Consider the following 26,330-nt stretch of genomic DNA (forward strand, 5'->3'; position numbering starts at 1 on the left):
AGACGATCATTGCACCATGGACCACAATTTTAGAACTTCTGGGCTGGGTGATAAAAACTATTTGGCATTACTTAGAAGCTGGCCCAGTCACTCTCTCTTCCTTCTCTCCCCCCCCCCCCACGGCAACAGGCTGAGATTCATTGGTCAATAGCTCACATCAATATTTGCAGTCCCCGTTTGACAAGCGTCAGACACGCTCCATCTATCTGACTTGCACTCCGCAGCATACATGCAACAACGCATCAGCAAACAGGGCTTTAGGGTTTTTATTTAAATTTTAAAAAGAAAAGATGAAAGGAAACAGACCACGTTGCTTTTTTACATCAAATACTATCTTAATTTGTCAGAAGGCCAAATTCCATTTCCCTTCTAACGTCTTTCCTCCCCCGCAAACCTGTACATTTGGTCTGCAAATGCTTTCGGGGGGAAAGCTATAAGCTTTGCATATGCCAACGATATCCCCATATGGATTTGACTAATGAAGTCATGCTGTCGAAGAGGATGCAAGCCTATTTGTGCAGGGCAAAAACTGTGCGCCTGGAATGGAGAGGGCAAATTCAGATGTCCTAAAAGAGAGTCTTAATTCCACAGATCCAAGGGCCTTTTGAAGACACAAGAAATCTTTCCACATGCAATTGTGCCTCCAGTCCTTCCAGTATATGATATGGGTGTTTAAAACATCACAGGGAGCTACTTTTTATATTCCTGCATACCTCACACAGCTGGGGGGTTTGGCTCTGAATGCCAGTTGTTGGAGATCCAGAGGAGGGAAAGGTTGCCGTCCAAGTGTCCCTATTTCCCAGGGACAGTCCCGGATTTAGAAAAGCTGTCCCGGTTCCTAATTTGATCCCAGAATGTCCCACTTCCACTTAGGATGCCCCTATTTTCATCAAAGAAATGTTGGAAGGTACGGAGTTATGCAACCCCAGAGCCAAGGAGATAAGTAACTCTACAAACTTTAGAAGACATATGAAGACAACCCTATATAAGGAAGTTTTTGTTTAAAGTTTAATGTTTTATCATTTTTTTTATATAGGTTGGAAGCTACCCAGAGTGGCTGGGGCAACCAGTCAGATGGGTGGGGTACAAATAAATTATGATGATGATCACTATTATTATTGGATGTGGGTGGGGCTGTGGTCTAAGCCACTGAGCCTCTTGGGCTTGCCGATCGGAAGGTCAGCGGTTCGAATCCCCGTGACAGGGTGAGTTCCTGTTACTCTGTCCCAGCTCCTGCTAAGCTAGCAGTTTGAAAGTACACCAGTGCAAGTAGATAAATAGGTATCACTGTGTTGGGAAGGTAAACAGTGTTTCCGTGCACTCTGGTTTCCACCAAAGTGTTCTGTTGTGCCAGAAGCGGTTTAGTCATGCTGGCCACGACCCGGAAAGCTGTCTGTGGACAAACGCTGGCTCCCTCAGCCTCAAAGCAAGATGAGCGCCACAACCCCATAATCTTTGATTGGATTTAACCGTCCAGGATCCTTTACCTATTACCTGTTGTTGTTGTTGTTGTTGTTGTTGTTGTTAAAATCAAGACTCCTTGTTCTCTGCTCTCCCTTTCTTCCCACTCAGAGTGGCCCTGCCCTCTGCCAACCCCACAGAGTCGGCGGCTATGCTTTGGTGACCACAGTCTCCCTGCTGCCTTCTTGACTGTTTCCCAGCAGCTGCTACGTGTTGCCCAAGGGAGGAGGCCGGCAGTGGCAGCCATGGGAAGGAGAGGCCACGGGGAGGCAACAGTATGCTCCTTTGCAGCCACCACTGCCGCCATCGCAGCTCAGGACAAGTGATAGATCATCCTCCTCCTTTCCCAGCTTGGCGGTGGTGGCAATGGTTGGGGAAATAGGGACATTCCGGGATCAAATCAGAAGCCGGAAGCTTTCATAATTCCAGGACTGTCACTGGGAAATAGAAAAACTTGGAGGGTGTGCGATTCTCCCCAGGTTACAAACCCGCCCACAGGCCACACCCTTGAATGTTTTTGATCAGCCAGAATGTGCCTTGGAACTGTGACGATGCTGCTTCCTTCCTCTGATTTTTGCATGGCAGAGAAGAGTTGCACCCATTTGCTCTGCCCCCTTTGCATCTGGCCCCGCCCACCGCTGGTATGTGGCCACCGGAAGGTTGACGTCAGGGACCGTGCTGAGGAGGGCTGCACTGAGGAGGAATGGTGGGAGGCTCCCCCTCCCCCTGCTCCTGATCAGGATCCTGAATCTTCCCAGGAACAAGGAAGTAGTATAGATTTGGAACAGTGGCTTGCAGAGGGACATAGTTCAGAAGGCAGAAGCTGGGAAGTACTGGGTGGGGAACAGCTAGGAGGAGAAGAACTGGGAGAGAGAGAGTTAACAGCGTCCAGCCGCTCAGCCCAAGGTCAAAGACAGCAGATAAGGTGGCAGCACAGAAAGCACAGCGGTTGCAAGATCTTCCACATGTGGTGGACATGCCCCAAGATAAAAGACTTCTGGGGGGGAAATTATAATGAACTAAAAAAGGTATTCAAAAATACCTTCGTTAAAAAGCCAGAAGCCTTTTTGCTTGGAATAGTAGGAGATGAGATCCCAAAGAAAGGTGGTACATTCTTTTTGTATGCCACAACAGCAGCTAGATTATTAATAGCCAAATGTTGGAAAATGCAAGAAATTTCCATGATAAGTGATTGGCAAATGAAAATGCTTGAATACATGGAACTCGCCAAGATGAATGGGAGGATCCGTGACCAGAAAGAGGAGAAAGTAGAAGATTTGAAGAAATTTAAAGAGTATTTGAAGAAGTGGTGTAATATATAGAATATCCTTAAGGAAGTACAGCTAGGATGTCGGTAATTTATATAATTTGATGATTTGTAAAGTATTAATTTTATAATTTGAGAGTTTAGAAGAAGAACCTGCTATTGGAGTTAAATGGACAATGAAGCTCAGAGGAGGGGATTGGGGGAAGTCCTCATACAATGGAAAATGTCAATGTAATGGTCTGTGAAATATATGTGTTTGTATGTTTTCTTTTTTCTTTTTGGTGTTTCGTTGTTGTCTTATAATAAAATATGTAATAAAAATTTTTTAAAAAAGAGAAACCACAGTGGTTGCAAGATCAGGTTGCAAGGCGCGAAAGTGAAGTGGGTGACTCGGGAGGAAGTGGGTGGAACCCTTAATTGGGAGCACCGCCATTCCTAGGACAGGGATTCTTTGTTCTCTCACTGTGATCATTAAGATTTCTAACTGGTAAGAGACTCCTTTCGCTTTGTTCTGCTTATCTACAGCCAAAAAAGAGGGGGGAGCTGAGCCCCTGAAGCGTGACAGTTGGCCATGAAGGAATGTGGCCCTTGGACACATTAAGGTTCCCCACCCTGATTTGAAAGGATGGCTAAACCAGGTGCCCAGCATGGCATCTGCAGGCTGGAAATCCATAGCTAAAATAAGCCTTCTCCAAGCTGGTGTCCTCCAGATATTTTGGACTATAAGTCCCATCAGTCCCAGCTAGCATACTACACTGGCAGGGGCTGATGGGAGTTGTAGCTTAATCATCTGGTGAGCATCATCTGGAACTAAGCCCCTTCAACATCAGCTGAATTTGTTGCCTCTCCCCTTCCTCTGTCATTTCCCCTGTACAGTGGTACCTCGGGTTACAAACACCTTGGGTTACAAGCACTTTGGGTTACAGACTCCGCTAACCCGGAAGTAGTACCTTGGGTTAAGAACTTTGCCCCAGGATGAAAACAGAAATTGCGCAGCGGCGGCAGTGGGAGGCCCCATTAGCTAAAGTGGTACTTCAGGTTAAGAACGGACCTCTGGAACGAATTAATTTCACTGTATTTGAAATGTAGTTTGGAAGCTCCTTGAGTGCAGGGACCTGACTTCTTATACTTTGTGAACTTCCACACGCATTGATGGCACAATAATAAACTCTAATATTCATAATAAGACAAGCTAGACAACTACTCCATGTTTTTCTCTTCTTCCTGGCATGTAGTAATTGTAACTTTAAAAGTTAAATTAGTTTTTGGGGTGTTTTTTTTAGGAATTAAAAAAGCTCTTTTTTTGAGATGCCGAATCCATTTATATGCAGAAAACAGTATGGTGTTGACAACAATGAGCTAGTTAGTTTCATTTATTCATCTCAAAGGGAATTAATCAAATCTGCATAATTATTTCCAAGGTTGAAAGGTAGGTTTAGTTATTTAAAATGCGACTTTCTCTATTGAGAAGTGCAGGAGTGTGGAGTGGATTTAGCAGACAGTGTTGTGATTTATTTATCAGAGGAAAAGTGGAAAGCAGATATTGGAGCAGGCAGATTGATGGTTTATTACACACAGGTTGCCTGGGCTAGATTTGGATTGTTCTAAAACGTCCTTTAGAAAAGGGGGTGGGGGCGGAATGCAACTGCATTCTTGGCTGAAGCAGATGCAACTTACTTGTCTTGACGCAACTGCGTGCTTGAGGGATCCCAGATTTTAAAAGTAGCATCTTGTGGTCTGCTAATTGCCCTTCTCGGCTGGTGCGCCAGCACAGCTTTCCCAGGGTGGTGGGTGGGAGAGAAAAGTGGCGTCTTGCTGAGCTAATAACCATTCCAAACAAATTGCTCCTAATGTGTAAGCACATTTTCCTCTCCTTGCTCAGTTGCTTCCCACAACCGCAGGGGTGAACAGGCTCAAAAACCCACACAATTGTGCCCAGGAGGTGCTGCCTAAACAAAGGCCAGGGGTTTGCATTTCTAGAGGGGAGAGCTAGGTTTGCCAGTGGGTGACATTATAAGAATTCTAAGGTACCAAATATAAAATAAATGTTCATAAGTGTACAAGGCAAACACATACATAAGTATATAAACCACGTGTCTAAAATAATACAGGAGAGCAATCCTGAAGTCATTTTGACTCTCCCAAACCATTTTGACTCTCCCAAATTGACCTCAAATATTTCCCTGCAAGAAGGAAAGAAATGGGGAAGCCTCTCCATTCTCTTTTGCTTACCTGTCTTAAGGGCATATTTGTGTATGAATAGGGTGAGGGACGCGGGTGGCGCTGTGGTCTAAACCACTGAGCCTAGGGCTTGCTGATCAGAAGGTCGGTGGTTTGAATCCCCGCAACGGGGTGAGCTCCCGTTGCTCGGTCCCTGCTCCTGCCAAACTAGCAGTTCGAAAGCATGTCAAAGTGCAAGTAGATAAATAGGTACCGCTCCGGCAAAAAGGTAAACGGCGTTTCCGTGTGCTGCTCTGGTTCGCCAGAAGCAGCTTAGTCATGCTGGCCACATGACCCAGAAGCTGTCTAAGGACAAACGCCGGCTCCCTTGGCCTATAGAGCGAGATGAGCACCGCAACCCCAGAGTCATCCGCAACTGGACCTAACGGTCAGGGGTCCCTTTACCTTTAGGGTGAGCCTGTGACCTGGATTCAGGAATTAAAGTATTTACCATCGCAAAAGAATGGCCGGGCTGCCCAGGTAAAGCAACCAGTGACCATTGTCAGGTATCCTGGCAGACACAATTTCTGCTGTAGACCACCTCCTGTGATGTATTTCTGCTGTAGACCTCCTCCTTCTGTGTGATGTATGTATGATGTTTTCGGGGGTGGTCTTGAGCTATAGGGTGGGCAGTTTCAAAAGTCTATATAAGGGTTTGCATGCCATTGCTCTGGGTTCTCTCCCTCCTGCGTGTGGTGAGTGGAGACTCTGTTGCAACAGTTAATAAAGATCAGGCTTCCTAGCCGCTTTGCTTCTCAATATTCTCTGGCTGGCATCTGTTATTTTCTCCTACCAATAGGGAACCCACTTAAGGACTCTATATGGGCTCCTGGATACCCCATAAGGGAAAAGGAGCAGAGTTTCCCCCCCCCCCTTTAACAGTGGTTAAAAGTTTTCCATGATTCACAGTTGCTAATGGCAGAGAGAGGTTTGGCATGGGTGTTTCTACACACACACACACACACACACACACACACACACACAAGTACAGAAGTGCAGGAGAATTGCATCTGATTGATTTCCCCCTGCCATGTAGCTGTCAATGAAAAAGGATAGGAAATTGCAGCTCTAGGCAGTACCGAATTCACAAACACATTTGGATTTTAAAGGTGCTAGTCCCTCTGCTAATCCTGTGTTTTATTTGCATAGATGTTTAAGGTTTGTTTGGGTGTTAATTTGTTTGTTTGTTTTTAAAGGTTTTTATGGATTCTGTTCATTGTACAGTTGTACCTCGGAGGTCGAACAGGAATCCGTTCTGGAAGTCCGTTCAACTTCCAAAACGTTCGAAAACCAAGGAGCTGCTTCTGATTGGCTGCAGGAAGCTCCTTCAGCCAATCGGAAGCCGCGGAAGTTGCAATGGCCGTTCGGGTTCCTAAAAACGTTCGCAAACCGGAACACTCACTTCTGGGTTTGTGGCGTTCAGGAGCCAAAACATTCAACTCGCAAGGCATTCAGGATCCAAGGTACGACTGTAATTGCTTTTAGCATTTCTACTGTGTCCGTAAGTCATTTCTATAAATAAAGCAACTAATTAATATAAATGCTACTACTAATAAGCATGATCATCATAATTGCTCCAGGGACAGAACTAAGCTTGAGCCTGCCTTACCATTTATCCGTAATAATCACAATTTGTGCGATGCTGCTAGCTTGCTGTTGAGTTGACAACACCCAACATGCAGCGAGTAGCATTAGAAGTACACATCAACTCAGCTGAGGGCAGGGAGCACGGGGAAATAATCATTTTTCTCTGCCAGAAATCTTCCCAGCAAGTCTGCACAGCACGTAGCATCTGTTTTCCACCGAAATGAGTAGGAAGGGATGTCAAGAATCATCTAGTCTGACTACACAGGGAAGATACTCTAGAGACAAGTTTTTTTAAAAAAAAAAAAAAAAAAACAGGAGGGGGAACCAAATCGGCACCTGGAATAAATTATGAAAATTGAATGCATTTGCTTCTTTTTTGCATTTAGTATTTTCTGCTGGCCGTGGGTGTGTGTGTCAAGGAAGAGTGCCAAGGACTGAAGCCCCCAGTGCAAGTCCTGCTCTCATGCCGACACATCAGCTTAAACAGGCATTGTTCACAGTTCTCATTGCAGCCATAAGGACTAGCAACATGGAAGGAAGGAAAGAAGGAAGGAAGGAGCTGAAAAATTTGCCCGGCGTCTAATTCTAAGCTTATGGTATAAAATTTAACAGCAGCAGCAGCAGTAGCCAGTTCTCCAATTCAAATGGGCAGCCAGAGTGCCTTTCAAAAGAAACAGAAATAAAATACACGATATTAAAGTCACAAATATGGACAGCAATCATTAAAGGTAGCAGCCATTAAACTCACTTCTTCCTGAAGAACTGCTTCCCGTGAGTGTAGAAAACGCTAAGCTAGGTCGTCTTATTTTTCCTACACGTTAAAAGCAGCAGCAGTGATAAACTTTAAAAGCCTGTTCAAATGGAAATATTTTCAGCTTCAAAAATGTTTAGAATAACCTTTGCTAAAAAGACAAAAACAAAAACCCTGAAGCCTTCCTTTTAGGAATTCTAGGTGTCAAAATTCCAAGGGAGCAGAAAAGACGATTTATGTATCCGACCACAACTGTGCAGATGTCACTGGCCCAGAGATGGAAAGAAGATAAAGTCCCTACTAGAGAAGAATGGCAGATGAAGTTGATGGACTATGCTGAAATGGCTAAAATGACCGGAAGAGTCAGAAATTTTAATAAGGAATGGGGAAAATTTATAACTTATCTTAAAGACTACTGTAAGCAGTTAAAATCGTTAGTAGGATTGGAATATCACTTGTAGTCTAAGGGTGAAATTTGGACACAATGGAGATGTAAAAAGATTTGGATCATCATAAAATATGCGGGAGGAAATGATTAATAACAGGATCCACAAAGGGGAGGATGGAAGTCCAGGAGGTTTCTTGGAATATTGTTTTCATTATTTATGTTCGATATATCTCTGTAAAATTTTAATTTGAAAAACCAAACAATCCCCCCCCCCGGGGAAAAAAGGAAATATTTTCAGCTTCCATCAAAAAGAAAACAAGGAGGGAGCTGGAGGAATCTCCAGGAGGGGGGCAATTGAAAGCCCCAAAGCTACCGCCAAAATTACTTTGTCCTCACTCAATTAGCCACTTGCAAGCTGCCCTGAAGGTAATTTGAAGTGCAAAGAACACACAATTGTGCATAGAAGCCATTTTTCAGTGGCTGGAGGGTCACATGTAGAAGGCTTGTGTTCAAATCTCCCCCAGCCACTAAATTCACTGGTAACCTTAGGCTGCTCACTGCTTCTCTCGGCTGAACCTACCTCACAGGGTTGTTGTGAAGATGCTCTACAACAGGGAATAAAATATGGCTGCAGAAATCCAACATGGATGCCCCTCTGCTTCCCCAGGGCCATGTGACTAAAGCAACTTACAAACTGCTTCAATATTTTCACAGGGCTTGAAAACTTTCTTCTCCTTGTTATGTATCTATGAAGGCTATTTTCCTTTTCCTTGGCTGATTCTGCCAATGTACCCAAAGCGCTTTATGGTTTTAAAATACCCAGAAAGATGGATGATATAAAATGTAAAATTTAGCCCTTCTGGAGGCAGCCTTGCTCTCTCTTTGGTGTTTGTTTACAAGTTGTTGTTTTTGTTGATTTTTGGAAATCTGTTGTTTTTGGTTTAGAGTGTTGGTGGTTTGGTGCATTTTCTGAATTCATTTTTATTGGATGCCTTTGAATTTGTTTTTATTGCATGCATTTGAAATTGTTTTTAATGGATGTATTTTAATTCTTATCATCCACTCTGCGTTTCTTTTCGAGAGAGAGAAAAGTGGGATGTGGCATTTTAAGATAATTATTATTTTTTTAAAAAGCTCTTGGAAGAAACCAAGCAAAAAACAGGACTGTAGCAAAACCAACAACAACAACAGGTTTTACTATACACTTGCTTAATGTATGTGCCATCCCAGCACACGCTTATATCATATTCTATGATATAAATTGAATACCACAGTGAGGAACCAAAGAATGACTGTGTGCTGTAGAGCAGTGTTTTTCAACCTTTTTTGGGCAAGGGCACACTTGTTTTATGAAAAAAATCACGAGGCACACCACCATTAGAAAATGTTAAAAAATTTAACTCTGTGCCTATATTGACTATATATAAAGTAATTCTCTTGAATAGGAATCAAATAAACACAATTTTTCCCACGGCACACCAGGCAACATCTCGCGGCACACTAGTGTGCCGCGGAACAGTGGTTGAAAAACACTGCTGTAGAGGTTAGAGCAGGCATGGGGAACCTATGGTTCTCAAGGTGCTGTTGGACTACAATTCCCATCATCCTTGGCTATTCAGCATGCTGGCTGGTGCCAATGGGAACTGCATCCTAATAACCTCTGAAGGAGGGAACAGGACACCTGTCCCCAGGTGTGAGTGTTATACTTGGCCGAGAGAGACCCAGGTTCAAATCCCCACTCAGCCATGAAGCTCACTGGGCAGGGGTGCAGTGTGTGGGGGCCACAGGGCCACAGCCCTGGGCATACATTTTTTGAGTGTGTGCAAACCAGGTGCCCCCACACAGGTGACCCCACTTGGCCCAGCCTGGTGCTCCTCTCTGCCCACCATGTCAGCCAGCCAGGCTCATCCCAGGCGGGCAGGTGGCTCAGTGTGGCCCCGCTTTACTCTGGTGTAGATGGAGTCACTTCAGCAGCAGCAAGGGTCTACACACATCCCTCCACCTGCCCCATGTGTTCCTGCCTCCCCCATGCCCTGGGTGCCAGCAACCGACGCTATGCCACTGTCACGGGGAGACCATGGGCCAGTTGCTACTTTTGGCCTAACTTTACCTGGCAGGTTTGTTATGAGGATAAAGATGGAGGTGGAGAAGAGAGCAAAGTGCGCCACACTGAACTCATTCGTCTGGAACAGAGCAGGTCAAATTGTTTGCTTCTTGTCCTCAATCTGACAGCCTCAAAGGGCAAGGTGTACTAGATACGTAATGTGGCCTGCTTTTCTCAATCTATTTCTGCTTCGGTCTCATTATGCTTTGTACACCCCCAGGTCCTCTCTCCCCTGTAAAAGGTAAAAAGGTAAAGGAATCTTCGACGGTTCAGTCCAGTCAAAGGAGACTAAGGCATTGCAGTGTTATCTCCCAGCCCTACCTGGAGATCCCAGGGATTGAACCTTGGGACTTGCATGGAAAGCAGATGTTCTGTCCTTGAGCTATGGCCCTGAAGGCAGAAGACAGAGTGATGGGAGCTTGCCAAAAGCAGCAAAGGGGCTGGAGGTAAGGAAGGGACTGAGGTGCTGGCAGGTGTTAAGGAAACAACTCTGCGTGCCAGGGCTGGGCCCATGGGCAGCAGTCGGGGGTAAGTCAGGACTGAAGACTAGGCCAAACCAGAAGTCAGAACCAAAGACAAACCAAGGCTATAAGGGCCCAAGAGCACAGAAGGGCCACGTTGCTCAAGTGAGGCTGAACTGCAAGAGGAAAGTCTTCTATACTCCTTCCCATCCAACAGGATCCAATGGCCATCCAGGGCGGGCAGAGTCAATCTGGGGCTTGAAGGTGCTTTGCAGAGAAGCTGCTATTTGCAGCTTGGTGGCTCCCCACTTAGAGGAGTTGCACACCGACCCAGATGCGCCTGACAGCATATGGTTTTTCCCATGCGTAAAAGGCAAATAGCAGCTCCAGGGGGCGGGGTAGTGACCATTCAGATTGGGAAAATGTATTGGAGGATTAATGAAGGTTTAAAAACAACAACCCTACATTGTTGCAGCCCTGATCTGGACTGTGTCTACCCTTCCAGAGAACCAGTGTGGTGTAGTGGTTAAGAGCGGTAGGCTCGTAATCTGGGGAACCGGGTTCGTGTCTCCGCTCCTCCACCTGCAGCTGCTGGGTGACCTTGGGCTAGTCACACTTCTCTGAAGCCTCTCAGCCCCACGGACCTCACAGAGTGTTTGTTATGGGGGAGGAAGGGAAAGGAGAATGTTAGCCGCTTTGAGACTCCTTCGGGTAGTGATAAAGCAGGATATCAAATCCAAACTCTTCTTCTTCCATGGCAGCATTCAACGTTTTGTTTTAAAAAGAGGGAGAACCAATAATGGAGAAAGGGATTTGCACCCAGTACATTATCAGGGCAGCTTATAAGAAAACATTAAAATGACTTCAAATAAGCGGTGTATGAAAAGCAACAGCAACAAAACCAGGAAGTCTTTAAAAGCATCAACAGCAGATCTCACATGTAGTTTCGGTGCTGCTCACCCTTGCGAAAAACTTCACCAAACTGAAAGTTCACCAAACTGTAGGGAGCTAAATCTGAAAGCAACAATAGACCAGGGGAGACTGCTTTTGTGGTGGACGCACTATAAAGCTGCTGACTACCATGGAGAAAGAGAAAGGGTCAGTATGATCTCAATATTCTTTTTTAAAAATAAATAAATACAGGATTTCCAGACATTATTTATCTGCTTTATACTTGCAGGGAGTTTCATGTCATACAACATTTTCTCCCTTCCTGTCATTAGTGTTGTCGCAACAGGGGACAAAAAAAGCATCAGGCTGAGGGTCCATCTAATCCCGCATCCTCTTCCCAACGAAGGGCAAGCGGATGTTTCCAGGAAGCCAAGAAGCAGGCTATGAAGTGTCTCCATTGCTCCCTCCCCCCCCCCTGACCTCAGCAAAACGGTATTTAGAGCTCCACTGAGCATAAAAGATGCCATTTAGCTATCATTGCCAATAGGACCTCCATGCCACAAATTTATCTGGTGCTCTTTTAAAGTCATCTGCGCCAGTGGCCATACCCATGTCTTGCAGCAACAAATTCTGCAAAATGCACCGGCTGAACGTGCTGTGCTGCTGCACTGGATTCCGCCACACACCTCTGGCCACCTTGCATAAGGTGTCTTCCTCCAAGGCTGCAGACGCACTGTGCACTTAGAGCATATGTAACACACGTGACTTCTGCCCAAAGAATCCATGTAGGTTGTTAAGGGTGCTGGGAATTGTAGCTCCGTGGGGGATAAACTACAGTTCCCGGGATTCTTAGTGTTCAGCTGCTGACTGATTGATTGTGTGACTCCATAAATGGATAAAAGCCCCCCATCCAAACAATGATTATCATCAGTGCACATAAGATTTTTTTTTAAAAAAAAAATTATCATCTACAATACTGTCTTATTTATTTTATAGTACAGAACATTGATTATTGCTTTCATTTTATGGATCAATGGTCTCGTTGGATAGTAAAATTCATGTTAAATTGCTCTTTTAGGGGTTGTTTTTAAAAGTCTGGAATGGATTAATCCAATTTACATTACTTTCTATGGGAAAGCGTGCCTTGGTTTTGGAACGCTTTGGTTTTGGAACAGACTTCCAGAACGGATTAAGTTTGAGAACCAAGGTACCACTGTATGTGCTTAAGTGGGAAAATGAGGAAAGGGCAGGGAACAGTTCTGGAGACCATAAACAGTAATAGAAAGCATATGTTTTCATTCTCTCAACAATGACAGCCTAATAAAGTAAGATAAAGCCTAATAAAGTAAGATATTTCTACAGGGCGGGCATAGTGGGCGTATTCATCATAATTACTGCAAAATTGCTGTGTAGAATAATGAATGGTTATCTTGGCCATTAAAATGATACAATGATAGTATTGGTTACAACGCAGTGATTGCAACAAGGCTTTTCGAAGCCTGTTTGTTTTGTCCTTTGGATGCGTTGCAGAAATGAATGTTCAAAACGAACGAAAAACGGGAACGAATGTGTGCAGAAATGAAATTCCATTTGTTTTCTTTTTGCATGCACTTTGAATGAGCTTGTATTAGAGTCCTCCAGATGTTTTAGACTACAAAGCCCATCAGCCCCAGTCAGCACTGTAATGCCGCTGAGGCTGCTGGGAGTGGTAGTCCATAGCATCTGAAGGGCGCCAGGATCGGGAAGGCTGAATTGTTTGCATTTCTTATCTGTACACTGAAATGTCTCAGGGAAAGAGGAGAGACAGCCATGAAATTGACAGATTGGTGGTAAATTCTGTTTAGTTTCGACTGCAGTTAGGCTGAGTCTGTTGCTCCTTGTTTAATTGCCTATTAAATGGGAACCCTTTGTCCAATCCATCTGAAAATTGGCAGGTCTGGTGCCCAGAGGGAATAATAGAATGACTGCAAATTTCATGTCATTGGAATGAAAAGCACCCAAGATGATACCAGACCCCCCGGGAGACTGCCTGAATCTTTCGCTGAAATCAATGGGGAGCGTATAGGATGTGCACTTTTTAAATTTGCCTCTAAAATAATAGGAAGCTTTTGCTCAATCCCCTTCAAATTTGGCATCTTTGACACCCTGGGGAGTTAGTAGGAGGACATAACATATCATGAATTTTTGGACAGACAATGCCAAAGCTACACGCAGCAGGAAACTGACTGAGTCTTTGATTTAAATCAGAGATGTGGAAACTGTGGCCCTTGACATGTTGCTAGACCCCCCAACTCCCATCATTCCTGTTATGTATTCAGTGGTCTGTGTTTGCCTGAGCTTGAGTCTGGACTAAGGATTCTGAGCTCCTGTGTTCTGATCCGATACATGTTGTCCAATCACGGAACATTTCAGGATTTGGGCCTCTGCCATTGGCCCCTGAACTCTGAGTCGTGATTCGCAGTTTGGAAGTTTAAACAGCCAATCACGTTGGGAGTGGGAGTGGCCCAAGCCTTCAGAAATGTATATAAGCCATTGCTTTTCCTCTGTTTCCTAGTTACGTAGTTCAATAAAAGTTCTTGCTGTTATCACTGTGTCTTGCCTCGTGGGAACCCACCTACTGTATTTGATTTCTGTTGGAAGCCGCCTAGAGTGGCTGGGGAAACCCAGCCAGATGGGCGGGGTACAAATAATAAATATTATATTATATTATATTATATTATATTATATTATATTATATTATATTATATTATATTATTTATTATACACTTCAGTTCCTACCATTGACCATGATGGCTTGGTCATAGACAATGGTCAAGGATAATGGGGGCTGGGATTCATTGATATCTGGAAGGTCACAGGCTCCCTGACCCTTTGTTAAGAGAATAAGGGCAGAGATCACTGCAGGGATGGGGAACCTGTGGCCTTCCAGGTGCTGTTGGACTACAACTCCCATCAGCACCAGCCAGCCTAGTCAATGTCCAGGGATGATGATAACTCTTGTCTAACAACATCTGGAGGCCCACAGGTCCCTCATTCCTGCTCTAGACCACAGCAGCTTATGCCACAATAAATTGTTTCATCTTTTAGGTACCACAAGACTCTTCGTAGGAAGGTAAATTAAACTAGGTACATGCAAAACAAACAAGAAAGCTGGGCTGGACTGGGGCGTTAGGATCCTTACCACTTAATCTCCATTGCGTAGGTCCCCCGCGCGAGTGCTGCTCGTGCACTCGGGGTCCTTGTTTTTGCGCTCTCCCCCTTTGATCTTCTTCCTAGTCATATGACCACGGAAACTGGCCTGGATCTTGGCGGCAGCCGCATTGGCACTGGGGTCATCCAAGGGAATATCCATGATGTCTTCATCCAGCTTGGTGCAAGCGCCTTCCTGCGAGAGAGGGATGGAAGCAGAATAAACACAGGAGGTCTTCACGCCATCAGGTACATTCTTGTCAGGGACCGTGCTGAGGGGGGCTGCACTGAGGAGGAATGATGGGAGCCAACCCCCCCCCCCTCTGATCCTGAATCTTCTCAGGAGCAGGAGCACAATATAGATTTGGAACAGTGGTTTGCAAACCAACTGCAGGAAATAGCACATGAAGGCGCTACCATATTTACGCCAATACTAGCAACCTCATAGCTGGAATCGCTTTGGAAACCTAAGAAGCAAAACGATCAGTTTCCATTTTGAAATCAGTGGTCAAAATCAGGGCTGTTTTGAAAAGTTCGGTCCATGTGATGGACATGTACACTGGTAAAGGCTTTCTGGGAAATGATATATAATGAACTAAAGAAAATGTTTTTAAAAAATTCGTTAAAAACCAGATGCCTTTTTTACTAGGTATAATAGGTGAAGAGTTAACCAAGAGAAGATAAAATATTTTTTTATGTACAATGGCAGTGAGAATGCTACTAGCCCAGAGATGGAAGGAAGGAGAAGTACCGGTACCAACAAAAGAAGAATGGCAGGTGAAACTGATGGAGTATGCAGAGATGGCGAAACTGACGGGGAACATCCGAAACCAGGCAGATCAAGTATTTTCTAAAGACTGGAGTAAATTTGTAATTTATTTAAAAGACCACTGTAAACAGTTAAAATCTTTGGCAGGGATGTAAGGACACTTGTAATGTGGAATTATTTATGGTAATTGTGGTTATTTAACAGCTGTATAATGGTAAAAGATGCAGCAAATTGAATCTTAAACATGGAACTCGTGGAGGGAGGGAAGGAGGTGCAAAAGTTCAAAAGAACCTTGTACTTTAATGTCTGAAATGGTTATGTTAAAATGGTACAATTATGGGGGAGGGCCAATTAAAAAATTAAAAAAGAAAAAAAAAGTTCAGACCACCATCTTGATTCAAAATTTCATCCAGTTGTGTCCAAACATAGACAAAAACCTGCTACTTGGTCTCAGGAGCCAGCAGGAACTGACAGCTTTCCAAGATATGGGTTTGATGTCAGTCTGGACCATGGCTGTTTTTTGTCATATTATTCAAAGCAAAACCAACCAACCCAGGAATGAACTAATGTTCATTTATCCCTGAAGTTCCCATCAAGGGCTGTTTGTGCTAACTTTAATTACAACTTGGTGCTGACTTCAACCCACCATAACTTCAGACTGCAAATAGCTATAGGTTTGTTGGAAATGACTGGGCTTTGTTGTGGTTTCATCAGACAAGTGTGAGATTGTATTTTCTTCTCTCCTTTCAAAACAAAAGAGGCAGCCAAGATTGAGGTGAAAAGCAGGAAAGGAAAGGGAAAAAAGCAGCTTACTGTGCTCCTATGAATGGTTCATATCTCATAAAGACATTCTGTTATTCTAGTGTACAGGACTTCATCCCAGGACAGGTGACCAAGGAGAAGAGTTCTCTGTATAGAAGGCATTTCTCATTTGAATGGCTCTGTGGTCCAAGTCCAGTTTAAAGATCAAGATATCATAAAAAGGGAGAACAGGGTGCAGACTTTGAGCTGCTCATCCACAACTGGACAGTAGATTGTTCAGGCCAGCCAGCAGGTCCCCGGCCATAGTCTTCCTCACTAAGGTGAGATATAATTTAAATTCTCTCCAGGTCTTCTACTCAAAATGGGATACAATCAGGCCAAAGTACTCATTAAACAATGTGTAGTGGACACAGAAGGGATGCGGGTGGCGCTGTGGGTTAAACCACAGAGCCTAGGGCTTACAGATCAGAAGGTCGGCAGTTCAAATCCCCGCAACAGGGTGAGCTCCCATTGCTCAGTCCCAGCTCCTGCCAACCTAGCAGTTCCAAAGCACGTCAAAGTGCAAGTAGATAAACAGGTACCGCTCCGGCGGGAAGGTAAACGCTGTTACTGTGCACTGCTCTGGTTCGCCAGAAGTGGGTTAATCATGCTGGCCACATGACCCGGAAGCTGTACGCTGGCTCCCTCAGCCAGTAAAGCCAGATGAGCGCTGCAACCCCAGAGTCATCCACAATTGGACCTAATGGTCAGGGGTCCCTTTACCTTAGTGGACACAGAGCACCAATTGGATCTAGCCAGGACCGCAACTTTTATCACCAATGAATCCACCAGGTACTCTGCCTCCCCCATGGCATTTCTAACTAAACTCGAAGCCCCTAAACATCGGAGGGCCTTTATCCTGGCACGATGTCACACCCTCCCTTTGGCTGTCATTGAAGGTCAATGGCTTACTCGGAGAGACAATGCCCCTGTGACTCTGGACAAATAGAAACAATAGAGCATGTGCTTCTCCAGTGCTTACACTATAGAGAAATTTGTACTAGCCTCACCTCCCCACTACTCCATAAGTACCCAGGGCGCACCGGACAATTCTATACCTCCCTTCTGCTTTCATATACCAACGCTGCTACAACATACTGTACAATGTTGCCAGATTCTGCAGAGCCGTGTTCAAAATTTGTCGGGTGATAGATAACCTGTGCCACAAACTAGATTTAATGAACACTCATATCAGAGTGCTCTCTAAATTGATAGCTATAGTTTTTTATATACTAACCTTTTATGCTCTTCCACATCTGTTTAATGCTCCAAACCCTTCTTTTAGATTCTTGTAGTCTTTTAGACATACCTTCTGTTTTTATACTTTTTAGCTTTCCAAAAAGGTTTACATATTTTAAATGATTGTACCCCACCCTACTTATGCTGGTCTATGACTGTAATAAAGATTTGACTGATTGTTGGATATAATTTTAAATACCATTGTGATTTCTAACATTGCATCTGTACCTATGCAAATTTCATGCAAATCTGTGCCACCTTTTTGATGATGTGTTAAGGGACTGCCCAACCAGAACACCAGACTCCTCCCTGGACGACATGTTACTACTGCAGAGTAGATGCAGACAGAAGATGAGATACCCTGCTGGATAAGGGTGCTTGCCCATCTAGTTCAGCATCCTGTTCTCACAGTGGCCAACTAGATGCCTCTGGGAAGCCCGCAAGCAGGACCTGAATGCAGCAGCCCTTTCCCCACCTGTGGTTCCCATCAACTGATATTCAGAGGCGTGCCGCAGACCCTCCAAGGGTCCCTATGTTCCGGGGGCAGTCCCAGATTCACAGAAGTCATCCCAGTTTCTGATTTGATCCCGGAATGTCCCGCTTTTCCTTGGGATGTCCCTATTTTCATCTGAGAAATGTTGGAGGGTATGGTAGGAGGTATGTGCTTCCATTGGAGAAATGTTGGAATTATGTGATTCCTAAGCCAAGGAGATAAGTAATTATAGAACCTTTAGAAGACATCTGAAGGCAGCCCTGTATAGGGAAGCTTTTGTTAATGTTTTATTATGTTTTTATATACGTTGGAAGCTGCCCAGAGTGGCAGAGGAGGAGAAGGAGGAAGAAGAAGAAGAAGAAGAAGAAGAAGAAGAAGAAGAAGAAGAAGAAGAAGAAGAAGAAGAAGAAAGTAGGTCATCCCTATTTGCATCGGAGTAATGTTTGAGGGTATTATACTGTATACTGCCTACGGGAGAAAATAGACATCATGACTAGCAAAGGTAAAGGACCCCTGGATGGTTAAGTCCAGTCAAAGGCGACTATGGGGTGCAGCGCTCATCTCGCTTTCAGGCCGAGGGAGCGGGCATTTGTCCACAGACAGCTTTGCGAGTCTTGCGGCCAGCAGGACTAAGCCGCTTCTGGCGCAATGGAACACTGTGACAGAAACCAGAGTGCACAGAAATGCCGTTTACCTTCCCGCCGCAGCGTTACCTTTTTATCTGCTTGCACTGGCGTGCTTTCGAACTGCTAAGTTGGCAGGAGCTGGGACAGAGCAACGGGAGCTTACCCTGTGGCAGGGATTCAAACCACCAACCTCCTGATCGGCAAGCCCAAGAGGCTCAGTGGTTTAGACCCGCGTCCCCTTTTACCTATTACCTCATGGCTAGTAACCACTGGCAGCCAGGACCGAGTAGAACAAGCAAAGGGGGAAGCTTTAGCAATGTAAAATTATGTATGTGTGAACATATGCCTTGAGTACCGAACCACAATATAAGCACTGGGTGCTGTGACGTGTTGTATTTATAACTGTTTCCCTGTTTTCACCTGTGAAACAGTGGGACATATGGAACAGCCTAGCCCAGCCTCCCCTTGTATCCAGTCTCAGGAATCAGATTATGTAACACTAGCCCTACTGCCACTGGATTGGAGGAGTTGCACAAGAAAAGCGTTTTAGAAATAAAAAAACCTAGCCTCCTCTCCCCACCCTCCTTTCTTTTTGTAGTCATCTAGAAAGCCTCATCGCCCCAAATTGTGACTCACGTTACGCCTCATCTGGGAGAGAAGGTAAAGAAGCAATTCTGCCAAAGAAGCTAAAACACCATAATGGGATAATTGGTTACCTGCCAAAGTTGAGTTGCTGACAGCCAGCCATGCTAACTCGCACGCATGTGATATTCATTGCTGAATATATATTGCATACACCTGAGCATTGTCTATGAAATGGCACTCTTCCCCCCCACACACACACACACAACACACCTCCAGTGCTGTTCCTAGAGCTCTCACGGTGCTAAAATAGAACTATGCCTTTTTAAAGAAAAGTGTCTTGCTGGCTTCAATCTGTCCTAAAGATTTAATTGATCCGAAGCTGCCTTTTTGGCTGAGTGGTGGAGGAATGTATTCTATGCACAGAGTGTTGCCTAGCTGCATAGGAAAAAAATGTTTCCTGTTCTAAAAGATTAGATTTCTGCCATTCTTACACACAATAACACAATTGTAGGCTTTTTTCCCTGCCCACAATTGAATTGCCATTATTGTTTTATCGGTATTATTGTCAGGATTCTGGCAAGCGATCAGTTGAATAGAAGCCCGTATAATTAGACTTTGCAACTTCTGGACCTTCCATTTATCCACAGACACCAGAAGGAAGCACAGAACATCATCATCATCATCATTATTATTATTATTATTATTTACAGCTTTAGTGTCCAAACCTCTTTTTAAAGAGATTGTGTCCAAACTTCTTCTTTCAACCTTCCCCCTAACATTATCCTTGCAGCAGCATTGTGAGGTAAGCTAACTGGGAAATGGTCAAAGGTGAGCCAGGATTTGAGCCTGAGATCTAGCATGATGTTTTAACCTCTTTGCCAAAGTGGTTTTACGTCTCTGACCCCCAGCTATAAAGTGAACAGGACCCACAAGCATGGGCAGGTCACACCCTGGCATCATATGGCCCAGACAATTTTTTTTCTTTTTTCTTTAGTTTTTAATGGATTAAAAATAGATCAAAACTACAACTAATCCAGAATGTTTTCTATATTTTATTAATGTATTAATGAATATTTATACCCCATTTATGAACTGAAGTTCTAGAGGTGTCTTACAATTAAACAGACAGTGATGCAAATGTCGAAATATATATAAAAAATTAAAAAAATTGTCGAGTAGCACCTTAGAGACCAACTAAATTTGTTCTTGGTATAAGCTTTTGTGTGCATGCACACTTCTTCAGTTACAAATGTCATTACAGCAGTACAAGGTGTGCATAAGTCCCGTCCCCGGTCCCCCCGCCTTGTACTCAATGTTCCAACAAATGCCATTTTGTAGCTGAATCTCCTAGCTGTTGAAGCAGCTAAATGTCAGTGCCACCAAGTCTAGGAAGTCATCACTGGGTGGCTCCTGCTGCTGCTATAGAGGCTTCCACCATGGTCAACCACTTCTGGGATGCCCAGAAACAGAAGATGACGACATTAGACCTCCCCTATTGCCGTTCCCCAGCAACATTCAAAATCAGAAGCAGGACGCCTCTGATCCTGAAGGCAATAAACAACCATCATGACAAGTAGTCATTGGTAGGCTTATTCTCAATCAATTTGGCTCACCCCCTTTTAAAGCTAAGTTGGAGGCCATCGCCATATCTTACAGTAGCAAATTTCATCATTTATCTATGTGTTGTGTGAAGATGTGTTTCCTTTTGTATCTACTGAATCTCCTACTCTAAGGAATCTATTTCTTGGGGTCGACACACAGCAGGGGAATAGATGGCTTCGTCAAAACGCTTTCCATTGCAACATGCAAACAGTGTTGAATCATAAACACCTCCAGAGTCTTCATTTCCTAGGCTAATAACAGACTGCTGAATTACACAGAGCTGAATGGCATCTCTTAGGGTTTCGCTGAATTCTACAGTAGCAACATAATAAATAAGGGCATCATATAAATGTAGTGTACAAGGTGTTCCCCTAAGCCACTTAATTTCTAGTTCTGCAAGGGTCACAGGTGACTGTGATCATCCCAGTCCCATCTTTAAATCCTTAGAGCCGATCCCTCTACAGTGGTACCTCTGTTCCAGAGCCCCGTTCGCAACCTGAAAGGTCCGCAACCTTAAGCGCTGAATCTGCACACGCATGAAGCGCCGAACTCAGAAGTAACCCGTTCCGGTACTTCTGGGTTAGGCGCGTTCGTAACCCATGCCGAACACAACCCACAGCGAACACAACCCGAGGTATGGCTGTATCTACCAAGACACGTTAGGAACGCAGGAACTTGGGAAGCTGCCTTATAACAAAAAACAGCTAAACATGCTAATTTGGGTTTCACTCAGTAGCATATTCCCCCCCACATTTATTTTTTAAAGTTGTCACAAAAACACATCGGAGAATTTTTGTCTGCAATCTTGCCTAGCATACACAGTGTCACAAAGCAATCTTCCTTAATATAGCACATTTTAAAATGTTATTTTGACTATTACATGCATTTTTACATACACTTTGGTATGTGAAGTTTTCTACACATAAGCTGGCTGGAGAACTGCGCTGCAAAATTCAGGGAAGTGCAAATTTCAAACGATGGCTATGCTTCGGGTTGAATGTTGTTTTGGGATCCATGAACTAGATAGCTCCACCTTTAAGTGTGAACTGAATTGAATTTGTCACTGATACAGAGCCAGATCAGTCTATATTTTGACACTGACTCTCTGGGGTTTGAGGCAGGAGTCTTTCCAAACATTACCTGGAGATACCAGGGATCAAACCTGGAACGCTTTGCATGCAAGGCATGTGTTCTGCCAATGAGCTACAACTCTCTTCCCTGCAGTTAGAAACTCTGCAGGTGCCCAGAACACCTGGCCACAGTCTTCCCACTATAGCAAGGTGTATTTCTATTCAAATGATTGTAATCAATTCTACATTTGCATCTGTACATATAAATTAGCATGTGTCGTTTTTAAGCAAATCAGTGTCCTATCCATTTATGATTGCTTCCACTCAGTCTTGAGACATCTTGTCTGCTTCGGGTCCCACCAACACATAAACCACTCCTACTTTTTGGAAATATTTTGGTGGCTTTTGCAGAAGAGCCTGAAGCCAGTAGCTCCAGGAAGGGGTACAATTTGTCCATCATAGTCTGCCTTAAATCAGGGTGGATAAAAATCAATGATTTTTTTTTAAAAAGAAAGAAAATCGGGTTTTTTATTTATTTAAATTGGATTTTTTTTCTAAAAGAACATGCTTTTGGAGGGAAAATGTTTCTAAATATAGTTTTCTATTTAAGTTACATTATAGTCCAAAGGCTATTCGTCAGGAAATAAGGATTTGTTTTTAATTATGTAGCAGGAGGCTTTATATGCAATGTTTAAAGTTTTTTGGAAAATGAATTCCATTAATCCATTCACAATGTCATGCTCTGCCTACGTATTTCTAATAGTATAACCAAATCAGTAATATTTGAGTTGTAAAATATTTGTAAAAACTACTCTGAAAATTTATTATTCCAAAAATGAAACCTTCATCTAGTTGTAAATATTAAAATTATACCAGCAAGAATGAGCCTTTCTGTAAAAAATAATGATTTAAATCAAGTCTTACTGACTAGTGATTTAAATCGTGATTTAAATCAATTTGATTTAAATCAAATCCACCTTGCCTTAAATCCTCACTCCCAGCTGGGTGGAATCCATTCATTTCAACAGGTCAGCTATGAGTAGAAGTTTGCTGGATCTGTGTTACTAATATAGCATTAACTGATTGCTGCTAAGCAACTGGTTAGAAATCTTCCTCAACTGTTTTCCTTTTATTACTGAAATCAAAGGGACTACTTTTTGAAAAAGCTTTGCACATAGAAATTTCCAGGTTCAATCCCGACATCTCCAAGAAGGATGTCTAAAGTCGTGGAGAGCCACTGTAGTCTATGTAGATAATATTCAGCTCTCTATAAGGCAACTTCCTATGTTCCTGTGTTCTTCTTCTCACTGCTGCACAACTTGATTGAGGTTGAATCCTGACAAGACAGAAGTACTGTTTAGGAGGGACAGGGGGCAGACGGGTGTGGAGGACTCCCTGGTCCTGAATGGGGTAACTGTGCCCCTGAAGGTGCACAGTTTGGGAGTGATTTTGGACTCACAGCTGTCCATGGAGGTGCAGGTCAATTCTGTGTCCAGCACAGCTATCTACCAGCTCCATCTGGTACACAGTCTGAGACCCTACCTGCCTGCAGACTGTCTCACCAGAGTGGTACATGCTCTAGTTATCTCCTGCTTGGACTACTGCAATGTGCTCTGTGTGGGGCTACCTTTGAAGTTGACCCAGAAACTACAACTAATCCAGAATGTGGCAGCTAGACCGGTGACTAGGAGTGGCTGCCAAGACCACATAACACCGGTCGTGAAAGACCTACATTGGCACCCAGTACGTTTCTGGGCACAATTCAAAGTGTTGGTGCTGACCTTTAAAGCCCTAAACAGCCTCAGCCCAGTATACCTGAAGGAGCATCTCCACCCCCCATCGTTCAGCCTGCACACTGAGGTCCAGCGCCGAGGGCTTTCTGGTGGTTCCCTCCCTGCGAGAAGTGAGGTTACAGGGAACCAGGCAGAGTGGTGCCCGCCCTGTGGAACGCCCACCCACCAGATGTCAAGGAAATAAACAACTATCTGACTTTTAGAAGACATCTGAAGGCAGCCCTGTTAAGGGAAGTTTTTAATGTTTGATCTTTTGTTGTGTTTTTAATATCCTGTTGGAAGCCGCCCATAGTGGCCGGGGAAACCCAGCCAGATGGGTGGGGTATACATTATTTATTTATTTATTTATTTATTTATTTATTTATTTATTATTATACACATGACACGCAAGCATTTAGAGCATTTATACTTTTTCTCATCATCCACCCAAGAACTGTTCTGTATTAGTCTGACAGCAACTCACAGAAACAAAGAATGCAATACAAAATGCAACACCACAGCCAGTGTGGTGTAGTGGTTAAGAGTGGTGGACTTGTAATCTGGGGAACCGGGTTCGCGTCTCCACTCCTCCACATGCAGCTGCTGGGTGACCTTGGGCTAGTCACACTTTTTTGAAGTCTCTCAGCCTCACTCACCTCACAGAGTGTTTGTTGTGGGGGAGGAAGGGAAAGGAGAATATTAGCCGCTTTGAGACTCCTTCGGGTAGTGATAAAGCAGGATATCAAATCCAAACTCTTCTTCTTCTTCTTCTTCTTCTACTTCAGATCAGCACTATATGTTGTACACGTGATCATACACTACTGTAAGCCCAATTACTCTGACGGCACTGTAGCAGCACAAATGATCCGCCACCCTTAAAACCTGCTCATGTTTTAAACCTGTCATTTATTTTATTTTGGTTTTATTTTAAACTCATCAAATTGTTGAAGGCTTGGTTTTTCTGGAAGCTATTTTGAGGTGCACTTAAAACGAACCATGCCACATAGTAAGCACCGGCTGTGTTGCATCACATCTTTCTCCAGCATGTGTTTGGCGCATTAACATTGCACCGCTGGGAATGGTTGCATAAGCCCATCTCCTTTTGGCGGGGTGACCATTGTTCTTAACACCCCTGCTATTTACAACCCCTGAGTGGGCTTCCATTTTCGATGCTCAGAAAGCCTCGTCCGATTATTGGCAGACATTGCTCTGCCTGTGCAGGAGAGGAGGTGGACAGACATCACGTAAAACTGCTATCTTTTATCCTAGCAAATGATGTACGGTCCAATTGTTTGCTACATCGGTGAGACAAGACAAGTGGGACAGGAGGGGGTCTATTGATTAGCAGATGATTCATGAAAAGAGATGAAAAGTTGCCGTATTGGCCTGAATATAAGCCACACTTTTTTTTTCCAAATTCCAACCGTGAAAAGTTAACATGGGGCTTAATTTCGTGACCTTAAAAAAAATGGCTTTTACGATATCGCTCTGAAACAGACATATGGTAAAACAGAACAAAAAAAAATGTTTTATTGCCGATTTGCAAGCTTGAAACTCTTGTGCAATTAATTCTAATGTCATTCATCGCTTTCCCCGTATTATACAGTGCAGTGTTGATTTTTCATTTGCATTGACGGTGCTACGAACAGGTGTTTAACCCACTTGTGGGTCCTCTCTAGTACCCGTAGTAGGATTTTCTTCTACATTTGCCATTTACGGGTGTGAGTGCCTGCAGAATCGTAGCAATTGAATAGCAATTTGCGATTTTAGCGATTGTACAGTAACTTTTGCGGGCTTGCAAGATCAAAGGCTTAAACGGGCTCGGAATCAGAATTCCACGAACCGCAGCGACTTTCAGCCTGTAACCCAATTTTAAGGGAGCGGCTTATATTCGGGTATTGTCTTTTCTCTCCCCCCCCCTCTGAATTTTAAAGGTGTGGATTATTTGTGGGTGTGGCTTATATTCGGGCCAATACAGTAACTGTCTATAGAGCAGTGTTTTTCAACCTTTTTTGGGCAAAGGCACACTTGTTTCATGAAAAAAATCATGAGGCACACCACCATTAGAAAATGTTAAACAATTTAACTCTGTGCCTATATTGACTATATATAAAGTAATTCTCTTGAATTTTTCAATTTTTCTCACGGCACACCAGGCAACATCTCGCGGCACACTAGTGTGCCGCGGAACAGTGGTTGAAAAACACTGCTATAGAGAAGAAGAAGAAGAAGAAGAAGAAGAAGAAGAAGAAGAAGAAGAGGAGGAGTTTGGATTTGATATCCCGCTTTTCACTACCCGAAGGAGTCTCAAAGCGGCTAACATTCTCCTTTCCCTTCCTCCCCCACAACAAACACTCTGTGAGGTGAGTGGGGCTGAGAGACTTCAGAGAAGTGTGACTAGCCCAAGGTCACCCAGCAGCTGCATGTGGAGGAGTGGAGACACGAACCCGGTTCCCCAGATTACGAGTCTACTGCTCTTAACCACTACACCACACTGGCTCTCTGAGCACGTAATTAACTTATGGCATTCACTGTGGCAAAATGTGGTGATCAGCACCAGCAACAGGTTTGAGGGGGCCCTGTGGCAAATGGCCACTGGTGTTGCCACCACTCTGATAGCTAGTACTTGTGGACTTGAGGGACAGCAATCTGAGCAGCTCAAGGTGGTGGGCTTGGTCTAATTACCATTTTAATTTCCCAGAACCCTCCACCCCAAAGGATGACTACGTTTCGGTTTGTGCTTTGTTTCAGGAAGTGCAAATCAGTAAACTTGCCTTTAGGTACAAACTGAATCAATTTTCTGCCCAATCCCTAGTCGCCGCATTGGCTATCCCTGCCCTAGAATAACCTTGATACATAATTTAAAGACTTTCTCTCTGTTTTTCAACAGTGCAATGTTACTTGATAGTTAACTGATACAGAATGGGCCCTCTTGGACTAATCTGATAAGCAGAATTGGGGCGTTGCTAGGTTCTTAAAAGATTCAACGCACAAGCCCAGAGACAGACACTTGCATTAACATTGCACAGACTAATTGATATGTGCAGATGCAAA

The 26,330-nt window shown here is 43.9% G+C and overlaps 1 protein-coding gene across 1 annotated transcript in view; it reads right to left on the bottom strand.

Moving 5' to 3' along the window:
- The window catches only part of NRGN (neurogranin), a 45,786-nt gene that overhangs the window by 10,350 nt on the left and 9,106 nt on the right, over nucleotides 1-26,330 (bottom strand). Inside the window, exon 2 of the mRNA XM_033172211.1 lies at nucleotides 14,312-14,515. Coding sequence (XP_033028102.1) covers nucleotides 14,315-14,515 — 201 coding nt within the window. The 3' untranslated portion in view covers nucleotides 14,312-14,314. The remainder of the gene's footprint in view (nucleotides 1-14,311; nucleotides 14,516-26,330) is intronic.

The sequence above is a fragment of the Lacerta agilis genome, chromosome 15 (genome assembly GCF_009819535.1).
Source record: "Lacerta agilis isolate rLacAgi1 chromosome 15, rLacAgi1.pri, whole genome shotgun sequence".
In the NCBI taxonomy this organism is placed as follows: Eukaryota; Metazoa; Chordata; class Lepidosauria; order Squamata; family Lacertidae; genus Lacerta; species Lacerta agilis.